The sequence below is a fragment of the Berghia stephanieae genome, chromosome 1, assembly GCF_034508935.2.
Source record: "Berghia stephanieae isolate SIO BIC M18660-M18661 chromosome 1, UCSD_Bste_1.3, whole genome shotgun sequence".
Taxonomy (NCBI): Eukaryota; Metazoa; Mollusca; class Gastropoda; order Nudibranchia; family Aeolidiidae; genus Berghia; species Berghia stephanieae.
In genome coordinates this window covers 79,265,293-79,283,398 of record NC_088360.1, presented here as the reverse complement: position 1 = coordinate 79,283,398, position 18,106 = coordinate 79,265,293, and the positions used below count along the sequence as shown (strand labels likewise).

The window sequence follows — 18,106 nt, the reverse complement described above, 5'->3', positions numbered from 1 at the left end:
CCAATAATTGTTCAATTACGATTTCAAAATCGAACTCCAAGACCAAAAATGAAGAGATAAATCTATACTTAATGACACAATTTTCATCAATAAAACAGAATATAATATAATATTGCTAGCAGCAACTTCCTTTAACTCTCTCCTTACAGATCAGTTTCAGTATTTTCTCAAAATGGCAGGCCTACCCATCAGAAAAATTGATTTTTTCAAACTCAATCTCTTTACAAGAAAACTTTATGTTCTTATTAATAAAACAAAAATCATTATGATGTACAAAATAAATCTGAATAGGAAAAAATGTATATTGCGTCGTAATAAATGTGACGATTTTGCTGTAGTTGTTAAGGAGAGAGTTAAAATATTATAAAGCACCTTCAGATTACCTTCACCTATACAGATTAAATTAAGTAAAGGTTTGCCTCACACAAGCATTCTCTGAAAAAGTAGAAAGCCTCTTGTGTGGCCACGCATTTGTTACAGATTATTTTCACTGTGATATTTTGAAATGCAGTATTTTTTTTCATTATAAACAAGCCTTTGCAAAATCAAAGAAAAGTCCCTAGATTATTTTTAATTGAGATTTTATTTTGAAGAAACCCCTCTAGCACTTGAAACTGCCTTTGTGAAATTATTTACTAGTCCGATATACTTAATTGTTGTAGTCAAATCAAATATCAATCAAAACAATGATGATTGAGCGCGATTTTTGAGGCATTGAATACGCTATTGAATGTGAAAAAATAACACTAAATATTAAAAGTGCCGATTAATCCTCGAAACTTTCAATACATTCAGCCCAACGTGTACTGATCTGCATGTATCATTGTTGAAATGGAAATATTCTCAAACCGACGCAAAATATTGTCCATTACAATAATATTAAATCAGGCCCATAATTGCATTTGGTTGTGAGACCTGCAAATATATACACCTAGATTCGGCCCATTTACTCCCTTTGACCTATGGGTTTGTTGTCAGTTGTAACAATCACAGTAATGAGTTTAGGATCTTAAGAAAGATCCAATATTTCAACTGCAACAACCCACGTTGCGAGTAAGATAATCATCAAAGTTTCCTTTATCGGGCTTGTAAATATAAGCACGTAGATACGTAGGTAATAGGTATGATTTTATTTGACGAAATTACTTACTCCTTCAGACTTTGGACAAGACCCATTACAAATGGCTGAGTCATATTAATTCACTCAATCCTAGAGATTTTTGCTACTTTTCAAAATTGGAAAAAAAAAATATTAAAAATGAACATATACATAGATAGTTTTATTCAACTACCATTAACATGTCAAAACTAAAAACATTAGTTTTGATACTCCGCCTAAAATTTATATCAGAAAAATGTAATAAATAGGCATGGGGTAAAAGTAACCCGGGTAAACTACGGATATAATCGGTGTTGGGTTGAGTGAGTTAAGCTGCCGTAATCTGTTACTACTCGTGTTTACCAACCTCAGACAGTGATATCTGCAAAGGCAGAAAACGGAGACTGTGAAGATACTATTTTGTTATACAGATATACAACGTTTGCAGAGGAAAATATAAAACATAAAAACATGACTCTTTCAAACGAATTAATATCTTTTAACTCCCGATGTTTAGCAATCGCAGATTACTTTTCGAATAACTGTTCATATGGACAATTTTCAACTGATAAAAATAACGACACCTTTGCCATCAATAGCAAAGCACTCGTCTCCGACAAGACAAGATTTTATTTCGAGTTATACGTCTTGGTAATTGCAAATGCAATCGTCAGCCTGTTCGGCACAGCGTCCAACATCATCAACATCATTGTTTTTGCCAAGATGGGTGTCAGCGATGTTGTGAACGTCAGTCTACTTGGTCTTGCCGTGTCTGATTTGATCAGTGTGTTCCTCGTAGTTTGGTGCAGGTAAATAAATAAATTGTCCATTTATTATGAATTGCAGCACTTTTTAACAAACTTCTTGCTTCTCACAAAAATCGACACATGCCTCAAGTCCGCAATTATAATGTTGTCCTACCGCCATACATGTAAGATATTGCGAAGACATCAAATTAGTGACCAAGTTCTGGTTTCCCATTTATAATTTGGTTATTTTTCATATCCGTATAATAGTACAGGTTTGAAATTAGATAAAAACAACAATGGATCTTTCAGGAGTTTGAGATTGATTTCCAAACTGAACGATTGATAGCTAAAATTTGGCGAGATTTCCTTTCCTCGTGACCCACCGTCTCAAAACGGTTTTATGTCGGGGACATTTGAGTGCTGGAAATGAAATTATAGATCAAAAAGTTGAGACTTGGGTTGAATTTTTATTTGTTTTTGAGGAACAATGCTAATTCATTTGAGTTTTTTAAAAACTAAAATTTCTATATATTATCATTTTAAACCAAACCTAAATTTACCTTTCTGTATCTGGATCCTTCGAACGGATTAAGAGATTGATGTGTTAGGTCACATTTTAAAACTTAAAATCAACATCTGGCCGGTTTCCTAACGTGCCCCTGTATCTCTCTTGCCTACAAAAACACATAACTATGCCCACGCGAGACTAAGATGTACGATGTTTACAAGAAGACTGAAATAATTTTTAAAGTTTGAGATTTTTACAAAAATTGTTTGTGAAAAAAAATAGAAGAATTTTTTTTTTTATCTTTCAACATATCCTAAATCTGTTCAATCGATATTATAAAATTAATTATAAATGAGTTGATGGAGGTGAACTGTAATGACATGCCTTGTGTAATGCTGTGCCACAGCATACCTACCCTACGTTTCTTATGATTTAGATATAGCGCCGTGTACAGTAACGACTCTCTCTGTGCCCAAGTCAGGAAGTAAAATAGATACTACAAAAGGGGAACAAAGGGTTCTAACGTTTACTTTTATAGCGGGTAGGGTGCAAAACTATCGTAAGTCAAGTTACGATAGTTTTGCACTGAGAGATAAGTTGTGCGTTGAAATATCGCTCACCTTGTGGTAAATCGACATTCCTATGGCATTTTAAAACAAAAAAGCTATTCAAATTGAAGAAATGTCTTAACTACACGGTTACAAATTTGTACTTAAGATAGTCTTACAACCAGTTTTTACTTTTCCCTTCTAATTTGTGTATCGTAAGTAAGAATTACGATAGTCTCTGATTACTGTGCCAAATAAATGTGAAATTGTTTAACATAAAATTGTTTGCTTCTACAAAGTTAGGACAGTATCACTGCCAAATAAGTGTCAAACTATTTAACATAAAACTGCTTGTTTATCTGTTTGTTGTAGGCTAAAAACAACGCTTTGGGTCATTTTATAAGCACCCGTTGCTCGGTTTTCAATGTTCATCTCAACCCGTAGAAAGTTATCAACATCATAGTTTATATATGCACAAAACATAAGCACTAAAATCTTTGAATATATGCATACCTTTTATATTAAGATTCTAATATGTAATTTCTGCAGTAATTCATATCCCAGCAAAACATTTTAAATATTCAGCGGATGAAATGACTGGATCAGGGACTCAAATCTAGACCAGTGCCATGATCAACAGCTGATTTCTCATCATCTTGGTGCTTTGATACTGTCGATGACAGAGAACCATTGCCCATTCTGATAAATCGTCTCATTAGTGTTCAATTTGCCGCTAAATGTTGTCCATGATAAGCTTGCTTCAATTGCTCACAAAAGGTTATCAATACATAAGAAGCTATATTATACCATTCACGATTGAATCAATTGTTTTAAAATCTCAAATAAAAACGGAGACAGTAGACACTCCAATAAGGACCTCCCTCTTTCTGATTGCATGATTTAAAAAGAATGAGTCCTTCTTTGACCTGGAAAGGTAAGTTGTTCACAATTGTTCAGACAAAAATAGGAAGGTTTCTTTGCTAACCAAACTTGTGAAAGTCCATGAAGATTTTGAATGTCCAAATTGTGTTGGAATTCCTTCTTGAGATCAAAGAAGATTGCCATCATTTGCAGGCAAAGAGATCACGAAGTAAAGCCCTCAGTAGGACAACGTTATCAATGTTTCATGAGTCTTTCCTGAAGCTGTACTTGAAGTCTGAAAGTATCTGTGTTCCAAATAGAACTTAAATCTTGTCCATTAGATAGCATAAGCAGTTGATGGAGATGGAGGTTATTTGAAGATCATTATCAGCTTTTGGAATTGGAATCACACTAATCAGATTCTATCTCAGTTGAAAAGTCTACATTATCAATTTGGTAATAGATGTAACAGATAAGAAAAGATGTAGAAAAATATAAAAAGTTGGGAAGTAAAAGGGGAGTAGAAGCGAGTAGAAGAAGTGGAAACGTAATTTTTTAGAAGAGAAGTCCATACTATCCAATATTACAACTCGCGTCCTGTCCAATTGTGACATACAACTATGATTGTTACTAGTCCGTTTCTCCCCTTGAATACTGGTATAAACTCCGGAGCAATCAATCCCATGGCTCTGAGAACTTGTTTCAGCTATCGTAACTCAGAATATATCAATATTTGTGTTTTAAACGGTGATAATGGAACAAAAAAATATCTGAATTCCGAGTTACGATAGTTTTATGGGAGTCGGCTGTCATAAATGTCATGTCGGCAGGAGACAGCAAATTATTTGGCATGTTAAATAAATTTTGGGCTTGCCTACGGAAGGCGGCTTCCTTCGATATTTTTTAGCCAGAAAGCAAATTTTTTAACCCTTCAAAATAAAAACATATCACTCCGATCTTTAAAATAAATACATATTTGAACTCAGCAGGTCCAAATTAACAAAGTCTACGCGAACACGTCTCGATTTAATGCTTATTAACAAAAATACTTTTAAAACGTATTTATTACATTGATTTACTGTGTAGTTTTGCCCGATTGATCTCTTCTTTTTCCCTTTTGACGACAACAGGACAAAATAAATAGCTAAGATCATCGTCATCCATGTTTACCATCATTTACACACAATAAGCAAATGTTTTGCGGTTTCCCTGAATGGTGTGGATTATATTATTTATAAATTGTATTTATACACGACCGGCACGTGTGTAGCGGGCATTAGTTCTATTCTTTCCTCCTCAGAATATCCTATCTCGACATACGATAATCTTGATTCCAATAAAATATGTTCAAACTATATATCGTAACTTTAATAACTATAATCCAATAATTATATCGTCTCAAGAATGCCACCATCGTTTTTCTCGCCACGGGTATCCAATGATTATTATGAATTTGAAACAGTTTTTTTGTCTCTCCTGAAAGTTGCCTTTGCACCCTACCCTCGAGAGCAGCAAATGCTAATGTAAGTACAGTTAAAAGCTTGTATGATTTAAGCGTACCATACATGTTGGCTCCCAAACAAATGAACAAGATCCACATGTGGGCCCAATTTCATGTAAGCGGAATAGATTTAGTTATTTACTAATCTAGTAAATGACTTGCTGGTCTTAAGTCTAAGCGGAGCAAGTGACTAAAACAATCGGATTTCATGAACGTTTCCTAGTCTCTCACTAGCTAGGCTCTTGCCTAGAAGTGGGCATGTATGGACGGTGACTAATTCGGCTAGCTCTCTTGTACATGATGGCAGGTAAGATACCAGTCTTAATACTTTCAACGCAAAAGATTTCCAATGAGGAAATTAGCAACATATCCGGTATATATAATATTTCGTTCCGTTTCATATTAAAACTTACTTTTGCCATGGTGAATCAAATCACGTGGTATTGACTGTTGACTGATCAGACTACAATGATGTCCATGGTCGACAGTCGACTGTCAATTTTATATTTAGGCTATCTGTATCTGTATGGTTGGCGCTGAGGAAACCAATGGTCTGGTTGTATTTCAGCGGCGTCCTCATTGGGCGCGGGCCCATGTCAGTCGAGATAGTTCTAATGAAGAAAGAATTTCTGTAGTTTTGTGTTCTTGTCTGAGGGGTTTTGAAGCAGTTCGAATTGTTTGTGGCGTATCTCTCAATGAGGTTTTCGGTTATGTGGTTGGCAAAAGTGATTGCTCGGATTTTTCTTTTGTTTGGTCGTGGCGTGAAAAAGGAATCTGCCTTTATTGATGGTATTTGATCTGTTACAATCTTGAACATGAATGACAGCCGGGTTTCTTTTCTTCTTTGTTGGAGGCTGATGAGGTTTCTTTCTTCTAACATGTTTGTCATGCATCCTGGGGTTCTGCTCTTATAGTTCCCACTTATGAACCGGGCGCCTTATCTCTGGACTCTCTCAAGTTTTTGAATATCCTCTTTCAGGTAGGGGTCCCAAGCAACTGCTCCGTATTCCAATTGTGATCTCACAAGTCGGGGCGTGGCTAAGATTTCGGCGGAGAAAGGCGAGGGTGGAGCTTGCCTTTTGGGTTATTTTATTAATGTGTTTCCCCCATTTTAAGTCCTTTGAGAAGGTGATGCCAAGGTATGGGTTATCGTCGACTTGTTTCAGGACGGTGTTATTTAACTTGTAGGTCTCATTGTACTTTCTAGCTGTGCTGAGGATGTAGCATTTGTTTGCGTTAAATTTCATTCCCCAACCATTAGCCCACTGTTCGAGACTATTCAAGTCCTCTTGTAGCAATCTTTGATCGTTTGCAGATTTTATTGGTCGGTATATTAGACAGTCATCGACGAATAACCTAATCTGAGATTTTACTCGTAGAGGTATGTCATTGATGAAACAAAGAAATAGTATGGGTCCTAGCAACGTTCCCTGTGGTACTCCTGATATGACTGGACATTCATCCGATGACGTTCCGTCTAGGACTACTTTCATGGTACATTTTGTAGGAAATTACCAAGCCATGTGTGTAGAGAGCTATTGAAGTTTCATTGAAACCAGAGATGATTTATAAAGAGATGATCTACTCTAATTTTTCCCCTCTTTATATTGTGATTACATTTTTGGTTACGTCCTCTGGATTTCGCTCGGTAGGCGTGTTAAATTCTACAGGAATAGTTTACCCCCTATAGTGTTTTTGCCTGTCAGCATTGGATTTCAGATGTGAAATTGTGCTTTAGTGGTGATGATGTTGTGGTAGTGTTTGTTGTAGTGGTGGTAGTGATGATGATGATGTGGTGTTGGTGGTCGCAGCAATAGTAGAGGAGTAGCAGTGATGATGATGATGATGATGATGACGTGGTGGTGATTGTGGTAGTGGTAGTATTGATGATGATGATGATGATGATGATGATGATGATGATGATGATGATGGTGGTGGTGGTGGTGGTGGTGGTGGTGGTGGTGGTGGTGGTGATTTTGGTACTGATAGTAGTGATCATGTTGTTTTTAGTGATTATGGTAGTGGTCGTTGAGTAGTAGTAAGAGTAATGATGTAGTGGTGATGAAGTGGTGGTGGTTGTAGTAATGATGATGCTGATGTGGTGGTGGTTGAAGTAGTGGTTGTTGTGATGGTGTTGGTGGTAGTAGTGATGATGGTATGGTGGTGGTGGCGGTAGTGGTGGTAGTAGTGATGATGATGATGTGATGGTGGTGGTAGTTGTAATGACTCTGCTTAGACTTCGTTCAATTCATTTATTATCAATTATATGGTAAAATAAAACAAATATATAATACGACCTACTAGGACGGAGTTTTTTCAGTAACTAACCTAACACAAAACAATCGTCTTACGATGTTTCTAAGTAACAAAAAGTGCTCATACGTAAACGCAGTCAACATTCACACTCACATGCAAAACGTACACAACACAAAATGCTGAATTATAATACCATATAATATAATATAATGTTATAATGTGAGATAATGAATTATTTTCAATTTTGTTTTTAAAATAGCCTCTGTTACGGCCTGTTTTTGTTGGATCCACCAGGGTTGTTCTTTGACCCCTTAACGTTTTGGTACGTAACTGCAGGATGGCCACACTTCATCTTTTCTCGTGTGACCTGCTACATCACAGCTATGGTATCCATTGAGAGGTGTCTCTGTGTCATTGCACCTTTTAAAGTGAGTATAAATTAGAGACATGATAATCATTTTTATAATATTGTAGAACGTAAGCATTAGTTATCAATTACTCCTACTTGAATGTTTAAAAAGGCGATTAAAAGTAGTGGGGTTTTGTTTTTGGATGTATTTGGGGTGGGGGGGGGGATTGTTGTTTGTTTTTTGTTTGTTCTCTCTCTCTCTCTCTCTCTCTCTCTCTCTCTCTCTCTCCTCTCTCTCCTCCTCTCTCCTCTCTCTCTCTCTCTCTCTCTCTCTCTCTGTGTGTGTGTGTGTGTGTGTTTTTTTTGTTGTTTTTTTTTTTAAAAGAAACTTTCGTTGACTGGTTATTTCATAAAGCCTAAACTTGAAAGGTTTTAAATAATTACAAGTGTCAGGTTTACTGCAGTCACAACTGCTCTTTTATCATTTGCTGGTGGCTGTGGAAGAAAATAGCTAAAGCACACTCAAAGTCATGATTGTCCAACTACATCACATTGTCCAATTGAGGCTATTCTCTGTAATGCCATGTAGAAGTTAGATCTAAGAAGAAAAAGTTATTAAGAAAAAAGACTTACCTACTTATATCTAGGTTGAGTAATTGATATAGTAATGCTGGATTCTTCCTATGCTTCCCTACCGTCTTCTTCTTCTTCTTCTTCAAGTACCAAGTCTGTGCCAGACATCGGTGATCATGATACGCCATTCATCTCTCTGATCAGATAACCTCAGAAAACTAATATTACTCTTCTCTTTCTTTGTCACCCAGCTGTTCAAACTTTTCAGATATGTTTTTCTTGGTCTACCTTTACTCTTTTTACCTTCTATCTTTTCTGTGAGAGCAAGATGTTCAATACATTTATGTCGATTTAGGTGTCCTAAAAATTGCATTTGTCTTCTTCTTATTGTACGAATTAATAGCCTTTTAGTTTCAGCTTGCTCTAATACTTCTTCATTAATTTTCTTCTCTGTCAATGAAATTCTTAACATCCTTCTAAGAAACCACATTTCTGCTGCCTCCAGTTTCTTTCTAATGTCTTCTGTAATTGTCCAGCTTTCGCAGCCATATAATAATACTGACCATACGTAAGCCTTCAAAACTCTATGTTTTGTTGTCATTGAGATATTGTGGTTTTTAAAAATTAGACTCATTTTATTAAAACTATCTTTAGCTATTGCAATTCTTCGTTTTATTTCTGTGTTGCATCTGCCATCTGAAGTTATTATGTATCCAAGATATTTGAATATTTAAATGCCTGAACTTGTTTTATAGTTTTTCCATTGCTTATTAAGTTGCATATTGGATTTCTTTCTCTCCTTGATACAACCATGCATTCTGTCTTTTTTACATTTAAGTATAAACCCATACGTTCACTCTCTGTGACTATTTTATTGAGGAGTAGTTGTAAATTTTCTTTTGAGTCTGAAATTAATGCTGTGTCATCTGCATATCTAATATTATTGATATTCTCACCATTGATCTTAATGTCTGGGCTATCTCCTAAGTTCTAATAATTGTTTCGCTGTAGATATTGAAAAGGTCTGGTGACAAAACACATCCTTGTCTAACACCTCGTTTAATTTGTATATATTTACTTAATTCTCCTTCAATCCTAACGGCTGCACTTTGTTTCCAATATAAGTTTCTAATAATTCTAAGATCTTTTCCGTCTATGTCTAGTCCTTCAAGGATATTAAATAGCTCACAATGTCCCTACCGTAGAGTCGATAAAATGATAACCATGGTTGAATTGGATTATTTAATTTGTTTGTAAGTGAACAGTTTGAAGGAAATAATTCATAAGGTTTCGAATAAAAATCTGTAATATCCTATCAACATTATGAAAATGTAACAGTAAAAAGGTAGTGCTTTAACAATGATTTAAAACTATATCAATTGATTTTGCTTCTCTTATCCTTTTGGGCAGATCATTTCACGCAAGGTGTCCAGTGTGGGTAAAGGAACGGCTACCATAAAATTTATAATTATAATTATTTCTAAGAGTAAGCTTCGTTTTGTCAGTCGAGGATCGTAAATTCCTATTTGGTATTTGGTACATATATTTCTAACACGCTTTTAAGGTCGTCAGGTTTTTCATCGTTTAGGCTTTTAAAACAAAACAGAGCAATCTTTAAAAATTATGTTTTCCTTGACAGGCAGCCAGTGCAACTCATACAGAGTAGGCAGGAGTGTACCATTTAATTTTGTCGTGTCATTAATTTAGCTGCATTTTTCTGTATGATCAAATGTTAAGAATATCATGATGTCAAGAATGTGTGGACAGAGAAGAAAACTAATGAAGACGTATTAGAGCAAGTTGGAACTAAAAGGTTATTAATTCGTACAATAAGAAAAAGACAAATGCAATTTTTAGGGCACTTAAATCGATATAAATGTATTGAACATCTTGCTTTCACAGGAAAGATAGAAGTTAAAAAGAGTAACCACTGGGCCTTCAATCGCCCGATGTTTTGGGGCCACCGTCCTTTTTCAGTTTAAGAAGGATTAACAATTGGTGCTAGCCGAGCGGTATCATGTAGAATAATACACTGTTAATTAATCTATTAATGAGTTTCATGACATGTTAAAATCCCTCGTCATTGATGATTTAGCTATATTGGGAGTTTTCAATATTCATTTTGAGTACGATAGTCCGGTATCAAAAGCCATTAAAGCGTTGCTTAAAGAACACGATATGACTCAACACGTTAAAGACAGCCAAAATATAGAAAAGGTGGGCTGAGGAGAAATGGAGGAAAACCTCGCCTTCTCGTCCATAAACAAATTTTATTAAACCATAAATCTAAACTCAAGAAATTATCACGACGAACAAAAGCAGAATTCTACAAAACAAATTTCAACAATGTGTCAAGTTCAGGTTGGCAAACGACAGTTTAGACAACGACAACGAAACAAAAGCACGACCAATACTGTCGTTTTAATAAAGAACACAGGACGTGCTATTTGGTTAACATTGCATATACTGTGTTTTTAAAAAGAACGGCAGAATATAAGCCTATGAAATTTTCGGACTTCTTTTTGACAAGACAAGTAAATACGAACATCTTTGGAAACAAAATTAATTTTTGGAAATGCAAAATGAGAACACCATTTCATGGAGATGATTTCACGAATTTTAAAGAAGTCACATATTAACAAATCACGAAACTAATCGGTGAGTCTGAAGATAAGAATTGTCTGTTAGACCCGATGCCGACCTGTTTACTGAAGCAGTCAATAGATTCTATTGTACCATCTATCATGAATATAATCAATTACTCTCGGGAACAAGGAATTTTCCCTAAAGATTACCGAACCGCCTTCATTAAACCTCTCTTTAAAAAACAAGGGCTCGATTCGGATAACCTTAAAAACTACAGGCCGATTTCCAACTTACTGTATATTTCAGTTACTGGAAAAAGTTGTTCTCCAACAATTAAATGAACACCTAGCAAGTCATGGGTTCCAAGAGTCTCTTCATTCAGCTTACAAAAAAGTGCACAGCACCGAAACAGTCCTCTTGAGGGTTGCTTCTGATCTATCGAAAGTCCATAACGGAAGCATAACCGTGTTAAATTTTCTTGAACTTTCAGCCGCATTTGATACCATAGAACACGAAATCCTCCTCATGCGACTACAAAACAATTTCGGTATACTAGGAACAACACACAACTACTCCAATTAATGATAAAGGATTGTGTGTGTGTGTGTGTGTGTGTGTGTGTGTGTGTGTGTTTGTTTGTTTTAGTGTCCAATCATATTGTACATGGATGCATTGAAAATTATGATACATTTACATGTCATTGTAACGCGCCCAGAGCCTGCATAATATAGTGAGATAAGCTGCGCTTAACAAATGTGCACTATAATAAATTAATAATAATAATAATAATAATAATAATAATAATAATAATAAAATAATAATAATAATAATAATAATGGAATATTTTTACTTAATTATTATGTCTAATTAAATATTTTATGATACACATGCTAGGTTATAATGTACACCTTGTTTGGTGTTATTTATCACAGAGCAAATGTTTTATACACACACACACACACACACACACACACACACACACATGCTCACCTTAGGTATATGTAAATAAAGAGCCTGTCTAAAGAAAATAAAAATAAATGGATTTGATTAATTACTGGGTTTTTTTTTTTGGGGGGGGGGGGGGGTAGTTGTTTTTTAAAAACATTTTCTGTTGTTGTTTCTTGTGGGGGGTTTTCCATTTTATTTTGTTTTTGTTTTCCATATAACCCCAAAGATTAACTGGAGTATTTAAAAAAGACAGTCTTTTTGGCTCCAAGTGTGGTCGGAAACTTTAGCTCTGGTGTTATGTCCATAAGAAAGACGCTCTATACACGTCTGAACTTATGAATGAGTATTGACCCAAGACGGTGAAGGATATTGTAGGAATGCCAAAAAAAGACGATTTGTAGGGTAAGGTGGGGGAATTCCACACCCACATTTATTATATCTAATTCTTCGCAGAAAGAATGAAAAAAATAACAATTGGAAACTGTTCAAAGTTGATTTCTTTGATTTCTATTTCCTGTTTGAACACAAGAAGCAGCCACTTTTACAACTGTTGAATTCTGACAATTTTACAAGTGTTTACAAGCCCGTTGAAGGTAAGTGCAACACTTATGGTTTTCAAATATGGCAAAATGTTGTTAAATGTTCTTCAAATTTTGAAGCTCAAGCTAGAAATGCTTAATCATTCATCGGATAGGTAACATTTCCCCAAAACCTGTTCCAGGTGCCTTAAGTAAGATGCTGTGCCAATTTTAGATTCATAACGATCAGGGAAATTCCACACCCTACGGGTTTCAATTTTCTCGTGTCTCTTTTTTGTGAAAATATTTAATCAATATCCTATGTCAATGGTTTTATTTTACTAATAGAAGCCCCAGCTATCATGTCAAGGGAATAGTTATCCTTATCCATGTTTTATTTTGTATTGGGGCAATTCCACACAACGCAGGTGTGGAATCGCCCCAACTTAGTGTACTATTGTTTTTCTTAGAAAAGCACATCATTCAAAAGACTTGGAAGTGTGTAGCCTATTAATACTTTTGAATAATAAGCCTTAGTGTGGGCCTACATGATGTTACTTATGTATGCCCATGCTTTCGAGCTGGATCTAGAAGGGATTTCTGTTCATGTTTTTCTCCTTTTTCTATAGAGATTGGCTAATCATGGTGATGAACTACAAGAAAAGACGGTGTCGTCTGATCATGCAGATATAGATCTGGTTACATCTGGAGGGATGGGTTAAATTATGCTGCCAAATTATACAACCTAAACTGGGGAACAGTCCACGACCACGTCAAAAAAACAAACGATACAGCAGAATGGGAGAAGATATTTATTGCTTAACTCAAAACCCGGGATCGATCTCCATCCTTTTGATTGTGAAGAGAGTGCTCTACCAACTGAGCTACTAGGACCCCCTCCTTAGCCTATTGGTCTTATGTAATAGTCCACAAAGATTGTTGTGTTCAATTCAAACGTTAATTACTGTTCCTGATTGTTTCAATTTCGTTTTTGAATGTTTGTTGTGATGGGTGTGGAATTACCCAAATATAGTGAATATGCGAATAAACAGAAAATTTGAAATTCATGAAGTGTTGTTCCTTTTTTAAATGTTATTTGTACAGAATCCAAGTGTGAATGGTCGTGGGATATTTGTATTTGTTTGTGTGATCGCCTCATCAATAGAAACTTTATGATAATAAACTGAAAAAGTTGAGTGTGGAATTCCCCCACCTTACTACTGTGTAAAATGGAAAGTTGGTTTTGTATTGCATGATGAGGAAAGACATATGAAGCGCATTAACCATGATGAAACCATGTTTATGTGCTGTGTGAAAGTGCATACTTATAACAGTAAATATGTTAGATAATGTCCATGCTTGCTTAAGAAATTCATCTTTTGCAAACAAGTCTGGTAAATAAACAACATATTAGTTGACTGAATCGTTTCCTTGAAACTATTAATTTCCAAGGTCGGTGGAGAGATGAAGCATGAATTCTACGTATGCTGAAATTGTTCAAATTGACAATATTCCCTGTTGTCAATGTTTACATAGCTACAAATTGCTATTTATCTTAATATGTTGATTACGAAGATAGAGTATATTCATTTAAAACAGGTGGGTTTTAAAATCACGATATCAAAATATACGGTAGGAAATTTATCTAAATGAAATATTAAATAGTGTCTATGTATTTCCAGCTGCTTAACTGAAGTGAACATTTTGAAAGCAGGCACTGACTAGTGCAAGATAAAAAAAAATCGCAAAACGTACGAAAGATACATTCAAATAAAAGCAGAAAGATAATAATGTAAGAGCGCCCCCCCCCCCCCCTCCTTTCCACCTCAAAAAAAAAAAATCAAAAATCAAAATTAAAAAATCAGCCTTCCTTAATTTCGAGGACAACCATTAATTTTGAAGATAACTTTTATTTGCGTATCTTTCTTTCTGCTTTGCTAGTCTATTTTCAGATTTTTTTTTTTGTTGAATTAGAATGTGAAACACATACGAATTATATTCAAAATAAACTGCAATCCAATTTTATATTCCATTATGAAAATGATTTTCCTCCCTTTTATTTTAGGTTAAAGAAATAATAACACCAAGGCGAATCAAGGTGTGTTTAGTCCTCATTTTTACAATATTTCCATCAGCCTATATCCCAGTGTTGTTAGTTCACAAACTGGCCTGGAAGTTTGACACCAACCACAACGAAACACGCATCATGGCCGACTTTGCCACAAACACAGACAAAGTTCAGGCCATGAGTTACTACATCAATGACGTTTTCTTTCCCACGTTGTCTATATTTATAGTCATGTTTTGTGCCATAGTCACTGCAAAGTCATTGCGTCGAAACGTGGAGTGGAAAAAAGAGAAAAAAATCGGGCAAGTGAACAGCAGTAAAGGTACAGAATCGAATACAATATCTAGTAAGGAATTGAAAGTGGTTCGAATGCTGATGGTGATTTGTACAATGTTTGTAATGTGTTATTTTCCATCTCTAGTTCTTCTGTACATCCGTTTTATTTTTCCAGAACTGGCCATGTATAAAACCTACCACAATTTATTCATTTCTATTTGTAGCTTTGTTTTTCTACTGGAAATTTCAAACTCCTCCTTTAATATTGTTATATATTACATTATGAGTTCTAAATTCAATTCCACTTTCAATGAATTGTTTTTTTAGAGAAAAAACAACGGCATTACCCATTTAAAACTATATAACAGACATATTTGCTGTGATGAACCAAGTCAAATCTGCAGTATCACGAGTCCTCTGACCAAGTCCAATCAGATAATACGGGGGGATTTAGGCAATATCATTAATGCGATAGTCATCAAACAGTTCTCCCCTTACAGAACTTTTATTTTGTCGGTTTGTCATCATAGCTTAATATATCCCTGTCGAGTTGTTAGTAAGATTTGCTAATTGAGTATCAACCATTTTACTGTTACGTCCACAGCTTGGAGTGTTGTATGGGAACTGGTGAATTAAACAATTTTTAAAATACTATTTACCAAAGGTCAAGCAAGATGTTATTGTCTCTTTACATGTCATGTTTGAATTCAATCTAGCCCGACATCCAAGGATATCCTATTTATAAAGTGAAACCCTAGTCGCACTGCTGTTACTGCTCGCTTGGTGAAAACAGCTTGATCTCTATTCAAAACCAGATGTATAATGGGAGAATTTATGATTCATTGTGAAAGGATTAAATTAAACTGTTACAATTCAAGGAAATAAATGAAATTAAACAATGCACTTCAGTTTACAAATTTTTATTTTCAACGAGTTGAGCCAAAAATGGCAACATGTGCAGAGAGTAAATACGTTTTGTTACTTTGTATGCATAAATCTAAAATTGGATATATAAAAGTAGAAATAAATCACCATCTTAGACATCCAATACAAACGAATCTGGAAACAAATATTATAGATCAATTGGACGGAATGATAGATAATTTTTTTGATTTGCGCATCACATAAATATATATGGTTATTTTATCCTCTCACATAAGGCTATCACAGACAGCATATAGATATATGAAATCATTTAGTTTATTTTTTAAATATATATTTTATATATGTATATATGTTCTATACATATAAAAAATTCAAAACGTTTATTGCTTTCAATAAAATTTTTGGGCATTGCAATAGCAGAAATGTATTTTCACTAGAAAGCTATTAGTAGACGTTAAGATACCGCAAAAAAAAAAAAAGAAAAAAAAGAAATAAAGAACGATGGTTATTACGCCAATTTTTACAGGTATAAAAAACTTTGTTAAAATCGTATACAGTGAACTAGTAATAGTAATGAAAAATGACTTGAAAAATGAAAATAAGGAGGTTACAGAATCAAACCTTTAAAGAAAAAATAGTTAATCAGTTATAGGCCGATTGCGACGATGAGTAATCACCAAAAAGATTTTCTAGATCAAGTAGGGGATTCACCTCTGGGAAGACTAAAATTAGTAGTTATCAAATCAACTGGAAAACTTTTGTGTGCAATCATTACTTTCACGAAAAAGGCTTTGAAAATATTTCTTTTGTTAAATTGGATATGATAAACTATTATATTTGATAGCAATGATATATTTTGATATTATTTAATTTTTGTTTGAAAATTATGAAACAAGTGCTGGGATCATTTTCATATATTTGACTTTCTCAGTATGATAAGTATGACGATAATAACTATGAATAGTCCACATATATAGTCATATTACATTAGAAATGTTCACAATTGCATAATAATAACAGTCTCATTCACTATTGCTATCTTAATCAATAAGGTCATGGATGATTATTGCAATTCTATTTCATTCAGGGGAAAATTAAGCTTGGCTGAAAGATAGACATCTGAAAAGGCGTAATGATATACAAGAAATAAAATCATTTTGATAAAAAGTCCCTCTCAACTACGGATCAAATCATAAACCTAATTACTGGCCAGGGGGTCCTGATAGCTCAGTTGGTAGAGCACTCACTTCACACGCAAAGGGACCAAGGTCGAGGATTTTTTCTGACACCCCTGTCCGCCCAGCAGTGAATGGGTAGCTGAGTCTGTTAGATTTGGCGAAAAGTACTTTGCGATAGACTAGCGTCCTATCCAAAGGATAGCAAGCAATTGCTATTGTCCGTTTTATAAACTCCGGCTCCATGGGCCAAATGGCTCTGAAGGAGTACTCTTAATTACTGGCCAGATGTGCAAGTCTGACTGATAATCAGTGAGTCTGAGGGCTAATCTGATGAGTGTTTTTTCCTGTATTTTTTTCTGTTTTGTTGAATTCATTATTGTATACACTTTTCAGGTTTTTATCCTTGGTTTCACACCGCTATTTTCACTTTAATCACGTACATCAAATTAAACAGCTTTTCGTTCAAATAGGGATTCTTGGAGACAATCAAAAACTTGAAGTTGTTTATTCGCAGATCGTTGAATTTAAGTCTGTCATACTCAGGCCCATCCTCTTTCTTGACAAGCTTCAAGTATCTGAAAAACGTTTAAAAAGATTCATAAATATATATGTATGGGTGTGTGTGTGTGTGTGTGTGTGTGTTTGTGTTTGTGTGTGTATATATATCCCAAAAAATCAGCCTGCCTCGACTGCGGATTGAACCTCAAACCTGATTATCGCTGGTCTGACTATTTGGGATGTTTTTTTTTTTTTCTTGTATTTTTCTTTCTTGCTTTGTCTTGCTCTGATTCATACACACTTTTCAATCTGTATCTCAAGCAGTAGTGTAAAAAAAAAATCACAATACTGCTGTACTCTGGAAAAACCCATATTTAAAAATTTGGCCAGAAAACTCATCAAGATGAGGGTAATTTATACCAATCGATATTTGAAGGACGAGTTTGCTGGCCACATTTTCAAATATGGGTTTTTCCAGAGTACAGCGGAATAGGTATCGTGTTTGAATTAGACACGATCTCTCATGCCACTTTGGTATTATGTCGGATAAAAACTGACGAACAGAACTCAAATTACAGTCTGAAGAATCAGAGTTAAAAAATAAAATCATGTTCTTTGTTACAAAGAAAAAAAATAACCAAAAAATAACTTGAGCTTTTATATAGTACAATATCCACTAAACATGCTCAAAGAACTTTACAAAGG

General features: G+C 34.8%; 2 protein-coding genes across 3 annotated transcripts in view; one reads left to right on the top strand and one right to left on the bottom strand.

Annotated features, from left to right (window-relative positions):
- The first annotated feature begins 410 nt into the window (after positions 1-410).
- LOC144958285 (uncharacterized) lies at positions 411-15,309 on the top strand. The gene is made up of 4 exons (XM_078890160.1): positions 411-443; positions 1,472-1,908; positions 7,782-7,950; positions 14,562-15,309. Exons 2-4 carry the CDS (start codon positions 1,571-1,573, stop codon positions 15,165-15,167), a joined length of 1,113 nt encoding a protein of 370 aa, XP_078746286.1. The 5' UTR covers positions 411-443; positions 1,472-1,570; the 3' UTR covers positions 15,168-15,309.
- Positions 15,310-15,744: 435 nt separating this feature from the next.
- The window catches only part of LOC144958263 (IQ motif and ankyrin repeat domain-containing protein 1-like), a 34,562-nt gene continuing 32,200 nt past the window's right edge, over positions 15,745-18,106 (bottom strand). For both annotated transcript variants that reach the window (XM_078890124.1, XM_078890113.1), the window contains exon 14: positions 15,745-17,478. In XM_078890124.1, coding sequence (XP_078746250.1) covers positions 17,313-17,478 — 166 coding nt within the window. In that variant the 3' untranslated portion in view covers positions 15,745-17,312. The remainder of the gene's footprint in view (positions 17,479-18,106) is intronic.

Excerpts from the sequence above, each read along its gene's own strand:
- LOC144958285 (XM_078890160.1), top strand. The coding sequence starts at position 1,571 with ATGACTCTTTCAAACGAATTAATATCTTTTAACTCCCGATGTTTAGCA. Across the intron at positions 1,909-7,781 it reads TTCCTCGTAGTTTGGTGCAG|CCTCTGTTACGGCCTGTTTT; the intron begins GTAAATAAATAA and ends TTTTTAAAATAG. Across the intron at positions 7,951-14,561 it reads GTGTCATTGCACCTTTTAAA|GTTAAAGAAATAATAACACC; the intron begins GTGAGTATAAAT and ends CTTTTATTTTAG.